This window comes from Schistocerca piceifrons, chromosome 1 (genome assembly GCF_021461385.2).
Source record: "Schistocerca piceifrons isolate TAMUIC-IGC-003096 chromosome 1, iqSchPice1.1, whole genome shotgun sequence".
Taxonomy (NCBI): domain Eukaryota; kingdom Metazoa; phylum Arthropoda; class Insecta; order Orthoptera; family Acrididae; genus Schistocerca; species Schistocerca piceifrons.
Genome location: NC_060138.1, coordinates 996,509,849 through 996,524,112, shown reverse-complemented (window position 1 = coordinate 996,524,112; position 14,264 = coordinate 996,509,849). Strand labels below are relative to the sequence as shown.

General features: G+C 37.8%; 1 protein-coding gene across 1 annotated transcript in view; it reads left to right on the top strand.

Annotated features, from left to right (window-relative positions):
* Positions 1–14,264, top strand: part of LOC124784692 (probable 39S ribosomal protein L45, mitochondrial) — a 99,732-nt gene that overhangs the window by 71,206 nt on the left and 14,262 nt on the right. The window contains exons 5-7 of the mRNA XM_047254124.1: positions 2,415–2,566; positions 2,663–2,711; positions 10,930–11,079. Of these exons, the coding sequence (XP_047110080.1) occupies positions 2,415–2,566; positions 2,663–2,711; positions 10,930–11,079 (351 nt within the window). The remainder of the gene's footprint in view (positions 1–2,414; positions 2,567–2,662; positions 2,712–10,929; positions 11,080–14,264) is intronic.

The window sequence follows — 14,264 nt, the reverse complement described above, 5'->3', positions numbered from 1 at the left end:
ACAGTTCATAACCAATAGATTGTGGTCAGAGTTCACATCTGCCCCTGGAAATGTCTTACAATTTAAAACCTGGTTCCTAAATCTCTGTCTTACCATTATATAATCTATCTGATACCTTTTAGTATCTCCAGGGTTCTTCCATGTATACAACCTTCTTTCATGATTCTTAAACCAAGTATTAGCTATGATTAAGTTATGCTCTGTGCAAAATTCTACCAGGCGGCTTCCTCTTTCATTTCTTAGCCCCAATCCATATTAACCTACTATGTTTCCTTCTCTCCCTTTTCCTACTGACGAATTCCAGTCACCCATGACTATTAAATTTTTGTCTCCCTTCACTACCTGTATAATTTCTTTTATCTCATCATACATTTCGTCAATTTCTTCATCATCTGCAGAGCTAGTTGGCATATAAACTTGTACTACTGTAGTAGGCATGGGCTTCATGTCTATCCTGGCCACAATAATGCGTTCACTATGCTGTTTGTAGTAGCTTACCCGTACACCTGTTTTTTTTACTCATTATTAAACCTACTCCTGCATTACCCCTATTTGATTTTGTATTTATAACCCTGTATTCACCTGACCAGTAGTCTTGTTCCTCCTGCCACCGAACTTCACTAATTCCCACTATATCTAACTTTAACCTATCCATTTCCCTTTTTAAATTTTCTAACCTACCTGCCCGATTAAGGGATCTGACATTCCACGCTCCGATCCATAGAACGCCAGTTTTCTTTCTCCTGATAACAATGTCCTCTTGAGTAGTCCCCTCCCGGAGGTCCAAAAGGGGGACTATTTTTCCTCCGGAATATTTTACCCAAGAGGACGCCATCATCATTTAATCATACAGTAAAGCTGCATGCCCTTGGGAAAAATTACGGTTGTAGTTTCCCCTTGCTTTCAGTCGTTCGCAGTACGAGAACAGCAAGGCCATTTTGGTTAGTGTTACAAGGCCAGATCAGTCAATCATCCAGACTGTTGCCCCTGCAACTACTGAAAAGGCTGCTGCCCCTCTTCAGGAACTACACGTTTGTCTGGCCTCTCAACAGATACCCCTCCATTGTGGTTGCACCTACGCTACTGCTATCTGTATCGTTGAGGCACGCAAGCCACCCCGCCAACGGCAAGGTCCATGGTTCATGGGGGGGGGGGGGGGGGGATTAAATCAGTATATAGTGGCAATTGCTTACAAAACACTTGTGCATTAAATAGTAGATTACTGCTTAAGTGTGTGAGACCTGTAAGAAATAGATCTGACAGGGGATATTGAACATATACAAAGAAGGACAGCATGAATGAACAGTCGCAGGTTCGTTTTATCCATGGCAGAGCATCACGAAGATGCTGATAAAACTGAATTGGCAGATACATTAAGATGATGCAGAGTACACCATGAAAGCTTACTTACAAAGCTTTGAATATATTACTACACAATACATATCGGTCTCGTAGGGATCTCAAAGTTAAGAGTGGACCTAATTAAAGTGATCCAGAGGCTGTTAAACAATTATTCCTCCATCCTCCCCCCCCCCCCCCCACCCCCACCCCCCGGCACAAATTTATTGAGATAAATGTTGCCGTTGTAAGTACCCTATACCATGCACTTCATGGTGATTTGCAGAATCCAGGTAAAAATGTGGATAGATATGTTGCAGAAGAGTAATTTGGAGGGACAGGGGGAAAGGGAGGAAGAGAGAGAGAGAGAGAGAGAGAGAGAGAGAGAGCGGGGGGGGGGGGGGCTGTAAACAACAAAAGATCTATAATTTTCTTTTAACTACATTGCATATTGTTGTAGTTGTGTGCAACTAAGAAGGCAGCTGAATGATGGGTTCTGCGCAGAGAGGGATGGAGAATACATTGCGGCATGGGCAGTGCGCTCTCCGCCTCCCCTCATCCCACATACCCCATACCCCTGCTGTCACCTACCCTGGTAAATGGCAGCACTGAAGTAAGTGCGACACTGGGCCACTGTTGCTGCTTCTGACTCTTCCTAGATGAGTGTACATGTTCAGAAAAATATCACTGTCACTTCTTAATGAAATATTTGGTGTGCTTGCTTTATGCCACCCATAAAAGAATTCAAAAGTGGCTGACAAAATGCCCTCACCGTACATATATTAACATAAAAGACACTAAGTGAACAGTACACACTTTGAAGTGAAGTGCACAGTACAGGTAGACGCAGCAGAATGACAGTGTTGGCTGGAGCATAGCAGGGTACACTGCTCCTCACCAGTACACATCGTCCCACTACCTGCCTTCTTATGTGCACACCATTGTGATAGAACACATTATTTGATTTGAAGTATATAACTCCAGGAAATTTTAATGACACGTATATCTGTTGACACAGCGTACAGGTTGGTACCCAAAACATTACAGCTTTTCAGCTTCTGGGTGTTGTGTTTTAGGGAGCAAAGCAGAAATTTGAAATGGTTGAAAAGAAAAGCAAGTCAATGATGGCCATTCGTAAGATCCGCTCCTTTGAAGAAGAGTTCAACACTCAGGTCTTCACAGATGCTGCACAAGAAATTTACATAAATGCTCACAACTGCATGGCAAGGTAAAAATGTGCAGACAGTATTATATCATAGTTTTAAAACACAAGACCCCAATATGTAACAATACACTAAAGTTGTTTTATTTTCTGTCTATACAGCAAGGATTTTGTGAAGTTACAACAGTTTGTTACTGAACGTGCCTATCCAGTGAGTACAATAGAAAACTTGTTCTTTTTTTCATTTTTCTTTTTTTGTGCTAAATAGACTCATTTGAAATCTTGTTTTTTTCTGTTTATCTAGAAACTTATGGAACACACAGAGGTTGAATTTTTGAATCTCATTATTCATTTTGCCTAGAATTTCACTCTAGAGTGAAATAGCAGAGTATCTAGTAGATACATCTAATTATATTTATTTTGCCTATCTGAAATTTATGTTTCCAGATAATTTATAATCTTACTTTAACTGGTCATGTATCTCTTTCAATTAAAAGTTTGCTGATGTGATCTACACCAATTGCATAAGATGATCAGTGAAGTTTAAAAGAAAGTAAAATGCAAATAATAAATTTTGACAGTAGTCCGCAGGTAGCAAAAAAGAGAGCAAGAAAGAAGAAAGGAGTAAATATTTGAAGAGGAAAAATGTGCCACTAGTGTGAAAGGACAAACTTAAAAAAAGGCTGTAATAATAAACGTCATAATATGATTTGAAACTTCGAAAATATGAAGTGAAAGAAAGTTGTATGCCTCATGTGACAGATTAAAACTGTATGCTGGGCATGGATGTGAACATGGATCCAGGTTTGAGATCTGATATGACACACACTTTTTATCTATCAGATGGGTCAACACAAGTAAATACACTACCAAAGAGTTGCAGTTTCATTTTAGGGGAAGTTGCTGGTTAAAACTGTGGAATTTTGACAAAATGAAAGACATAAAAATTTTGGCTGGTTTTAACTGTTTTACTGTGGGACAACAAGCACCTGTAGATAGTACACCATAGGGTAGGACAGAATTTTATTGCTGTTAAAATGCTAAGCTGCACAACCATTTCTTAATGCCAATAGCTCTATGGAGTTGTTATTAATGAACAAAACCTTATTAGTGCAATGTGTGCACATATGGAAAGTTCTTGGTGGAATGTAAATAAGGGTGAAGGTAACATTTCACCAAAAAGAAGACTGACAACATTGATAGCTTTCCGAAAGTCTCAAATTATTTATGTGCAGTGTTTGTGTAAGAACTCTAGAGATCATACAATTTCATGTCATTAATGTTTTCAGTGTTGACTCATGATAATAGAGTGCATTTTGTTTTATTAAACATGAGTTCAAATTCTCAGGCAACAAGCAGAAAATTTATCCCCGTTGAACCCACATAAAAGACATGTCTGGTGGAACTCAGAATGTGACAAAATTCATGAAGAAAGACATCGTGCATGGTTCGAATTTCAAACACACAAAACAGAAGAAAATGCAACCAATCTCAAAAATATCAGGAAAAAGTTCACACAAATTATCAGGCAAACCAAGAGACAATCACAGAAAGATCTAATTGACTCAGTAGAAGAAAATAACCACAAAACCAATTCCAGAGACTTTTACAAAATGTTTGGAAGACAGTTACAAAAATTTGCCCCTCCCACGTTAATGCTGAAAAGTGAAGATGGAAAAATGGCACATAATGACATGGAAAATGTCGAAATCATGGCAAAAACATTTAGTTAACTATTGAATTGTGAAGAACCCCAGGAGCTTTTAGCAATTAATAGAGACACACCTATCAAGACTCCACCTGATTTCATAAATCCTCCAACATTCCAAGAGGTGGAAAGCACTCAGAGAGATGAAAAATTATAAGGCATGTGGAGAAGACCAAGTTTTTGCAGAAATGTGGAAATATGCCAATGATACAGTTCAAACATCCTTACACATAGCTCTAACAAAAATCTGGATAACAGAAAAGTTTCCCGAACATTGAACCACAGCCACAGTCCACCCACTCCACGAAAAAGGAGATAAAAGCAACCCAGATAATTACAGAGGTATCTCTCTCTTAGACTGCACATACAAGTTTTTCTCCAGAGTCCTATATAGGAGGTTCAAAGAGCAACTAGAGGAAGAATTAGGTGAATAGCAAGGAGGCTTCAGACCTTGGAGAGGCTGTGCAGAACAGATCATCACTTTAAAATTAGCCATAGCATATTACAAGAAACGAAATAAACCTCTTGTAATAACCTTCGTGGACTTTAAAAAAGCATATGACTGTATCCGTAGACCTCCAATGTTCAAAATCTTAAGAAATTTCGGGCTCCGTACAAATTAATGAAATTGATAGAACTCACCTTAACCAACACTGTATCAAAAGTCAAGTTCAGGGGGGAACTGTCTGAGTCATTCGTTATAAAAACAGGTTTAAGACAAGGTGATGCTTGGCACCCCTGCTGTTCAACTGTGCTTTAGAATACATAGTGAGGGAATGGTACAAGACTAACCCAAAGAACGTCCAAATTGGAAGACCCAAAGACAACACAAGTTTAAACTCTTCGTTGATCCATTATGGACCATGGGACAATGACTGGCATGTATTTCTTGATGCAATAATTTACCAACAGCTGTATTTATTGTAGAAATTTATCTTATGAACTCCGTATGTGCTACCAGTTTTGGCATTACATTGATGCCATCTTCAGGCCCCTGTACAGTGTGTATAACAAATGTACTATTATAAAAATATAGAATGTAAGTTAACCATTGACAGGTATCATTAAAACTATATATAACATTAGGGCAAATATGCTTCTGCCTATGTCACACTGTTGTTAATAGTTTTCACTGTTTTACTCGAAAAAGATAGATGAAACTATTACGACCTATTACTCTGATACCAAGAACATTAATAGTCCCTGGATATGTTATCAATTCTTACCAGCAACGCTTCCTATAACCTTTGACTCCAGATGGTTTCATCTTTGACCACACATTGATGTTTGCAAACCGCCTCAGTCTGTGTCACCTGGCCACCAAGAGCTGTTGCATAACGGTATGTCAAGCATAAAACGTAGTGTGTTGATGTCTTCTTGAAACTCTATCATTTACCCCATTGTTTTGTATTTTAGATTTGATTCATGGATCCAGTTATATGGCTCCTTCCGTGTATAGCGATTTTACAACTATGACATGTCGTGAGTGATATATTTTACTCTATACCACCCTAATTACAATCTTCTTTGATTATGTGTCGTAATATTGTAGTAATGTATTAGAGAAGGTGCTTGAGAGGTTATAAGTGGCGTGAGAGTTAGATTCTGGTGTATAAATATCTCACCCGATACAAAAAAAAATTTTTAGGCGGTGATTCTTCTTACAACTTTTTCATAATGTTTACTGTGTTCAATTACTTCTGACACCACTGTGGCATATTGGGCAGTAGGCTCACGCGATATTTGCATTTCGTCTGTCAACCTCTTCCTATATGAATCCTAGTAAATTTGCGTATTAACTTTTAATATCATGGCAACGCCTGATGTAGATATAAGTGACATGGACAGTATTTAGTAGTTTAGACAAAGGTGTAGATAGCCACCGACACCTAAGTTAGGGGGTTGTTATCTGAAGTTCACGTATTTTATGTTTTCAGTTTTGACTTGTATATGTTGAGTGTTTGTGCTTGGCTTGCATCAGATCTGTATTATTTGAACTTAATTGAACCACTGCATCCCCATTGAATTACTTGGCCTCTGATGCATTTGAGGCCAGTAAGTTTTTACACCTATATGGTAACGTTAGAGATGATGTTTTAGACTTACTTCTGATAACATTTTCCTGTTAGTTGTTAGTATAACCTTACTACAATTTACTTATAAGAGGGCGTTTACCACAGTATGTGGTTAGCTGGTACGTTATAGGTGTTACCCTATCAAGATTTAATGATATCGGTATGCATAAATAGGCAGTGACTTATATTTTAACTTGTTGGTCCAGGTCATCAGCAGTGGTTAAACACTGGACTCGCATTCGGGAGGACGACGGTTCAATCCCGCGTCCGGCCATCCTGATTTAGGTTTTCCGTGATTTCCCTAAATCGCTCCAGGCAAATGCCGGGATGGTTCTTTTCAAAGGGCTTGGCCGACTTCCTTCCCTAATCCAATGAGACCGATGACCTCGCTGTCTGGTCTCCTTCCCCAAAACAACAACCCAGGTCATCAGTGATGTACCAGCAAAATTACTTATACTCTTATAGATATTGTTAGGTCAATGATGCCATACATCTTCAAATTACATACTTATAATACTTGAATACTGATGATTATGGGGACTTTAGTATAATACTTTGGAATTTTGTGTACTATACTTAGATGCTATTTTGATATTTGCCAATATAATGCACATATGGGTCAACAGTACAATTTTTCCCCTCCTGTGGAAGTTGTCCACCACCATAACTTGCAAATGTGTCCAACATCACTTTCGTACCCCTTTGGATTACTGTACTGTTCTCCTGTTGTTGCACTCTTGAGTTGCCACTTAACCAATTTTATACTTGATGTAGCTTTGCATTTTCTAGACACTTAGCTGATGAGTATAAATTCATTATTGTTTGATTTTAGCTAGTCAAATATTTTGACCAGTTTTTAGGTACCGTGACATTTTGACCCATGCAGATAGTTTCCGACTCATTAAGGTCATTAGACAGAATACGATGACACTGGATGATGTACTTAAGATCCTGATAGTCATCTCATTCGTTACTACACCTGGCCTTAATGCAACCTTGAGAATGATTTGACATGGTTTTAGGTGGTACCCTTAGTCTTAGGGATGGTATACATTTCATTTTGAGGTTTATGTTTGGACTTATAGGTGGCCTCCTATATTTTTTCTTTTTCTTCCTTTCCTTTTTATTCATTTGATTCCACTTGGTATAATCCTACATAATTGTATAGAACTTATATGTAGGGAGATAGACATTTTTTAATATACAGAGATCGAGAATCTTCTTCGTAACTATGACTATATGAGGCACTTCTGTCGTTGCATTAATCCACTCAGCACAGTGCGGGGTGGGCTTACATAGGGGTTCTAATGAAGTGCCTACAGTGACCAGGTGTTTGATGATTTTTATAGTACTATTGCAATGGTTTAATTTGTGAATGCAATTGGGTTTTAAGACAAACTCTTTTGTGCTTTTTATCATTTGTATTGCGGCAGCTATTTGTCATACCATATATAATACAACCTAGGCTACACATATGTAACTTATGAATTCTGACATGGTTATGTCCCATTTTCTTGTACTTTAATTTATTTTATTATTTTTTATATTAGTTAATTATGTAAAAAAAAAATTCTTCTACTGGACATATGATTGTATGCAGTGCATTTGATTGTTGTGTTGCATGACCTATTACAACTGTGTGGTAAGGATTTATGAATAATAGTGTTTACATATGTTCATTGCTATATTTGAGTAAAACAGTGGAAACTATTAACAACAGTGTGACATAGGCAGAAGCATATTTGCTGTAATGTTACATATAGTTTTAATGATATACAATATGTCCTTTTGAGCCACTTACAAAGTTAACATAGATACCTGTCAATTTAACGTACATTCTATATAATTTTTATAATAGTATATTTGTTCTACTCATTGTACAGGGGCCTGAAGATGGCATCAATGTAATGCCGAAAGGGGTAGCACATAAGAAGTTCATAAAATAAATTTCTACAATACACATGGCTGTTGGTAAATTATTGCATCAAGAAATAAGTTTAAACTGTCTAGGATTTGCTGACGACCTTGCTCTCTTGTCCAACTGTATTCAGGAAACCAAACAACAAGTTAACTCACTACAGGAAATAGACATAAAATTGGTCTTGGAATATCCTTTGAAAAAACAGTCATCATTTTAACTGACCCACCCACCACTCATAAACAAAATTGCCATAGGAAACCAAGAAATAAAAATTGTAGATACATTTAAATATCTGTGAGAAATTATAACATACAACCTCAATGCAAAGCCAACATAGCATAACAGAATAAACAAGTTGACCAGAGCACAATATATCACCAAGAACACCTACAATGAAAAGAGCCTGTCAATAGCAACAAAATTAAAACACTACAAAACAGCCACTCAACCCGAAATAACATACGCAAGTGAAACCATCTTCAAAACGACTAACACTGCACAAATAGACAAAATACTCAAAATAGAGAGAAGAATCATCAGAATGTGCATCAACAAATCGTACCAGAAAGATGGACACTGGAGAGTAGCTACAAATGAAACAATCTACAAGGAAATAGAACCAGTAATGAGTACAATCAGGAAGAAACGGATTTCATTTTTCGGACATCTGATAAGAACACCAGAGAACAGGATCATCAGGAGAATAATAAAAAATTGTGGAATAGTAAGTGCAACATTAAGTGGATTACAGAAATCAAGGAAGATATGAATGAGCTGCAGATTAAGTTGGAAGACCTAGGAAACAAAATTGACAAAATCAGGAAACTGACAGATAAACAAACCAGACTGCAAATGAGAATCAACAAACAGACAATAGGAAGGGTGATTTCTGATGAAGAAAGAAGGATGAGATCCGAGAGAATGAAGAAGTACTGGGCTGACGGGAAACTGAAAACTTCTTTGTATAAAGTTGGCTAGAGTTGTCAAATGAATGTTATAAAATGTAAATAATAATAAACCTGGGGCCATAAAAACCTGAATAACATTTCACTTACTAGATACATAATTCTCATGCTCTTTGCCTGGTAATACTTTGGAGCTAGACTTAAGCAAACATCTCGCATTGCAGGCTTAAAGTGTTACAAGACACCATTCGTGGCACAGTGGATAGCAAGCACACTGGACTTGCATCCGGGAGGACGACAGTTCAGCCATCCTGATTTAGGTTTTCAGTGATTTCCCTAAATCGCTCCAGGCAGATGCCATAAGGTTTCTTTGAAAGGAAAGACTGAATCTGCCTGAAGGAGGAGCCACTAGCTCCAAAGGCTTGCGTAATTACAACACTGTTTTATGTGTTGGCACTTGGTGAATAGTTTTTTTATCTATCCAATTAAATTATTTTAACAGTAAAGCAAGGAATTTAAGCTGCAGACTGCAATAAAAAAGTAGTAGTACTTCATTAGTAATGATTTCAGAGAGAAATGGTTTGGCGAACAGTGCATGGGAGTGACACCAGTCTTAACACCATTGTTGCAGTTTGAATATGTATAAGTCTCCTTTCATTAAGTCACTGTTAAAGCCAAAGTCCCTCACTGTGCAAAGAAAGTAGAAGAAGTAAGGATAATACTAAGAGCTGATATGAATTAATACGATCATATAAAATTGTTATTAGGGAAGGCAAGTGGAAAACAGGTCTACTGTAAGGGATCTGGGTAAGAGCAGTGCATCTGTAAACAAAATTTCTTACAAGACAGTAGTCAGACCAATTTTAAAATATTGTTTCACATTTACAGCCTGACAACAGATATCAAATGAATTCAGAGAAATATTGCAGGATGGGATAGTCTGCATGAAAGTGTAGTAGAAATATTAGTGGGAATCCTTGAAAGAAAGATGGCATAGTTTTCATCAAACCCTGTTGGATAAATTTAGAGAACTTTTATTCAAGAGAGACTGCAGCCAACTTGCTGCCACCATCATATATTTCACATAGGGATCATGAGAATAATGTAAGGGCGATTAGGCCACATAAAGAGGCATATAGACAGTAATTTTTTACTCTCTTAGTACGCAGATGGCTTAGGACAGGGAATAACTAATACTGGTAGCTACGATATATTCCTTGCAGTGAACTGTGTAGTGGCTTTTGCAGTGTAATGCAGGTATAGGAGGAAGGAAGATTTGTGTGGAAACTTGTTTAAGATCAAAAGAAGCAAACAATAGAAAATAATTTATGTGGAATGCAGTTCTGATTTTGCTGACTTAGATGGACATCATTATACCGGGTATTATTAAGTATAAATGCAGATATTTTTATTGGTGACTGATGACAGTGCACTGAACAACATTACATCAATATTTACTTCATTTGCAGATTAATAATTATAGCTATTATGAGTAGTATGTCTTTAGGTTGGTTAGTATCTCCAAGTACACAAGGCACTAGCAAGCCTTAATGTTTGTTTTCCCCAGGCAATAGGTGAGGTATTGAAATGTGGATGCAAATGGATTCTCTATATTGACAGGTGTAGTTCACTTAACGGTGCAATTACGACTGAGCAGAAAACATCAGGTAGTAAATTATGTGTCTGTTAGACACAGAGAAAAAACAATTAACACACTGAAATGGGTACATATTAAAGTACCAATGATGACAATATCTGTACGTATACTCCAAACACTCTCTATGTACATATGGTTTGTTCTCATCGTTTTCTCTTTTCAGCAAATTAAGCATAATTCAGAAGATAAAACAATACACTGGAAATTTGTTAAATCATTAGAAGCACCAAGAGTTGTTCATGCTCGTTGTACAGACATCATCTCAAAGGAAAATGTATTTGCACAAGTGACTGTGAGATTTCATACTCAGCAGGTAATGAAATTTTGATACCTAATGTTATCATGTGAAGGGTTAAAAATTTTATCTCAGATGCAGGTAACTGAATAACATTAAACTAACATTGTTTTGAAATACTGTGTGTGTAACATTTTCACCTCTAAGAGTTATAGTAGCTTTCAGAGACATTCAAGTAGTAATAGTGTTGTGGTCTTTGGTCTGGAGACTGGTTTGACGCAGCTCTCTGCATTAGTCCGTACTAAACCCTCTTCATTTCTGTGTAACTAGTGCAACATACATGCATTTGAACCTGCTTACTGTAGTCAATCCTTAGTCACCTTCAACCATTTTTGTCTTGCACACTCCCTCCATTACCAAACTGAAGATTCCTTGATGCCTCGGGACATGTTCTATCAACTGATCTGTACTTAGTACTTCAGTGAAATAGCTGGTTCTTGCAATATGACTGAATATTTGAGTAGTTGTTTGTGGGTAGCATTTCAGGTGCATTGTGGAACTTAAAATTTGTAGGAAAGATTGGGTTTATGGCTATTCTGATTATAAACACATAGTAAATAGAGTAAAATCTCAATGATCATTATAATGTTGATGCTCTTGATAAATGTTAAATGAGAATGCTTTATTTCAGTATGCTTATTTGGTGATACTAATACAATCACCTGTCATTTCATAGTATTTGATACAAACCAATTTTAAAATTATAATCATCCTCAGGCGTACAACGTGCTGCTGGAGAAAGGCCTGCTCAGAAATATCAGTGGAGTACAGTATTTAACTTTACTTACCCACATTGCTCCTGCATGTTTTCTAATGCTGTCTGTCTATCTTTCAATTCATCATTCTTGATACAGTTCTTGCCTTTTAAAACCCAGCAAAAATTTCCTTGGTTCGTCAACTTGCCTGGTTACATGTTCCACCTACCTCTATTTAATTTTCATTACAGTCATTGAGCTCAGAAGGCTGATAACCTACTAGCTTTAAATAATGCTATCAAAGAAAGTGACAAAAAGGAATACCAAATGGATAATATTGTTGTTGACAAAGGCTTGATTAAGGGACTGCAAAATGGTTTTTGAATTGGGACATGAAACATCAGGTCCTTCATGACAGGAGAAATGGTAATGGAAATGTCATGTGGGTAGGGCCTCCTGTTGGGTAGACCGGTTGCGTGGTGCAAGTCTTTTCAGGTGATGCCACTTCGGCGACTTGCGTGTCGAACAGGAGGCATTAAATAATTGGAAGAGATGCTCAGTAACTACAAATGTATCGTGACAGTCCTCCAAGAATTCCCCAAGGGATCATGAAGATCAGTAATCAGTACACCCTCTTTAACAGCAATGAGTCACACCCAGAATGGACCTCAGGAGTTGGTTTAGCTGTCCATGACAAAGTATGTACAGGTGTTAACCAAGTGGATGTCGAAATGTTATCGCTTATGTACAATAGTGTTAAATGCATCTCCATAAAAAATTTGTTCGTCAATTACCATTCACCATCAGAGGACACAGATGATGAGGCAAAAAACAACTTTTATGCAGAGTTGGAGAAAGTCATAGATAGATTACCGGAACATACAGCCCACCTGATCTTGGAAGACTTTAGTGCACAAATTGGGAAGCAGGAGGAAAATTGGACGATTGTCAACCTAGATAGTCGACATGAGGAAAGCAATGAAAGTGGTGCTTGACTGAATAATTTTGCTGCCAAGAGAAGAATGACCACTGGGAGTATGTATTTCCCTCGCAAGACGATACATAAAATCACATGTTTGCCAGACTAAAAACCAGACTGATCACATTTTGGTGGATTGGAATCACTGTGGGTGTGTTGAAGAAGTAAGGACATTTTGCAGGGCTGATAAGAATTCTGACCATCTTCTAGTGATTCTGAAGCTGTGACTGAAATTATCCACCAAATCGTGAAAGAGAAATGAGGTAGTGGCTTGTCATGCCAAAGACATGCTTGCAAATGTACAAGTGAGATAGTGGTATCAAGAAAAAGTTATGACTCGCCTATTGTCCAGGATCGCAGGTGGAGTTGAAGAGAAAAGGCAGTCACAAAGAGAGGGTGTCAGTCAAACTGCAAGTGAGGAACTGGGACAGCAACCAAAGCCAATGGAAAAGCCATGGTTTGATGGTGATTGATGATGAGTATAAAGAGGTGGTGAAGATAGGACAGCAAGAAGATTAGAATGGCTGAAGAATCCCACTGACAACACAAAGATAGCATACGCAAAGAAGACTAACAGACAGAATTATAAAACAGAAGAAATGAGAATATGGTAAACAGTTATTGAGACAAATTGAGGAGTCAAGGAAAGCAACCTGATCCTTCTTTCAGTGGACAAGATTTGTGAGAGGTGTGGCTGAAGAATCCCACTGACAACACAAAGATAGCATACGCAAAGAAGACTAACAGACAGAATTATAAAACAGAAGAAATGAGAATATGGTAAACAGTTATTGAGACAAATTGAGGAGTCAAGGAAAGCAACCTGATCCTTCTTTCAGTGGACAAGATTTGTGAGAGGTGTTTATAGACCGCAAACTTTAATCCTAATGGATGAAGAAGAAAGCGTGGTTCCTTCAGTGGAGCAAGCACATGCCTTTGGAAAATATTTTGACAAAGTACTGAATCATGAAGATCAGGTAGAAACAAAAGAACTGGAGAGATTAGAAGGGACAGAAGAAGAAGTAGTTCTTGAGCCAACACTGGATGAGATAAAAACCATTCTGGAGGCCCTGGCATCATTGTGGAGTAATTTTGGTACAGGGGAGGGAGGGGCGGAAATGGTAATAGGAGGTCTTAGACAGCTTATGGCCAAAATACGGTCAGCAGAGGAGATCATTGCAGATTGGAAAAAGGCAATGGTATGCCCGATTTTTAGAAAAGGCAGTGTCACAAAAGTGCATAATTATTGAGGGATCTCATTGCTTGAGATAGGATATAAAGTGTACACCATTCTGAGTTGACTAAAACCATTGCTCGGTGGGACTATGGCCGCATACCAGTGTGGATTTACCCCTGGATATTCAACCACCGACCACATCTTCATACTGAGACAAATGATGGAGAAGTTTTATGGATTTGATAAAGACCTGCACCTTATATTCCTTGATTTGTGGCAGGCATGAGATAGCATTAATCGGACTGCCCTGTGGAAGATCATGCAGGAGTTCAGCATACCAATGAAGTACATT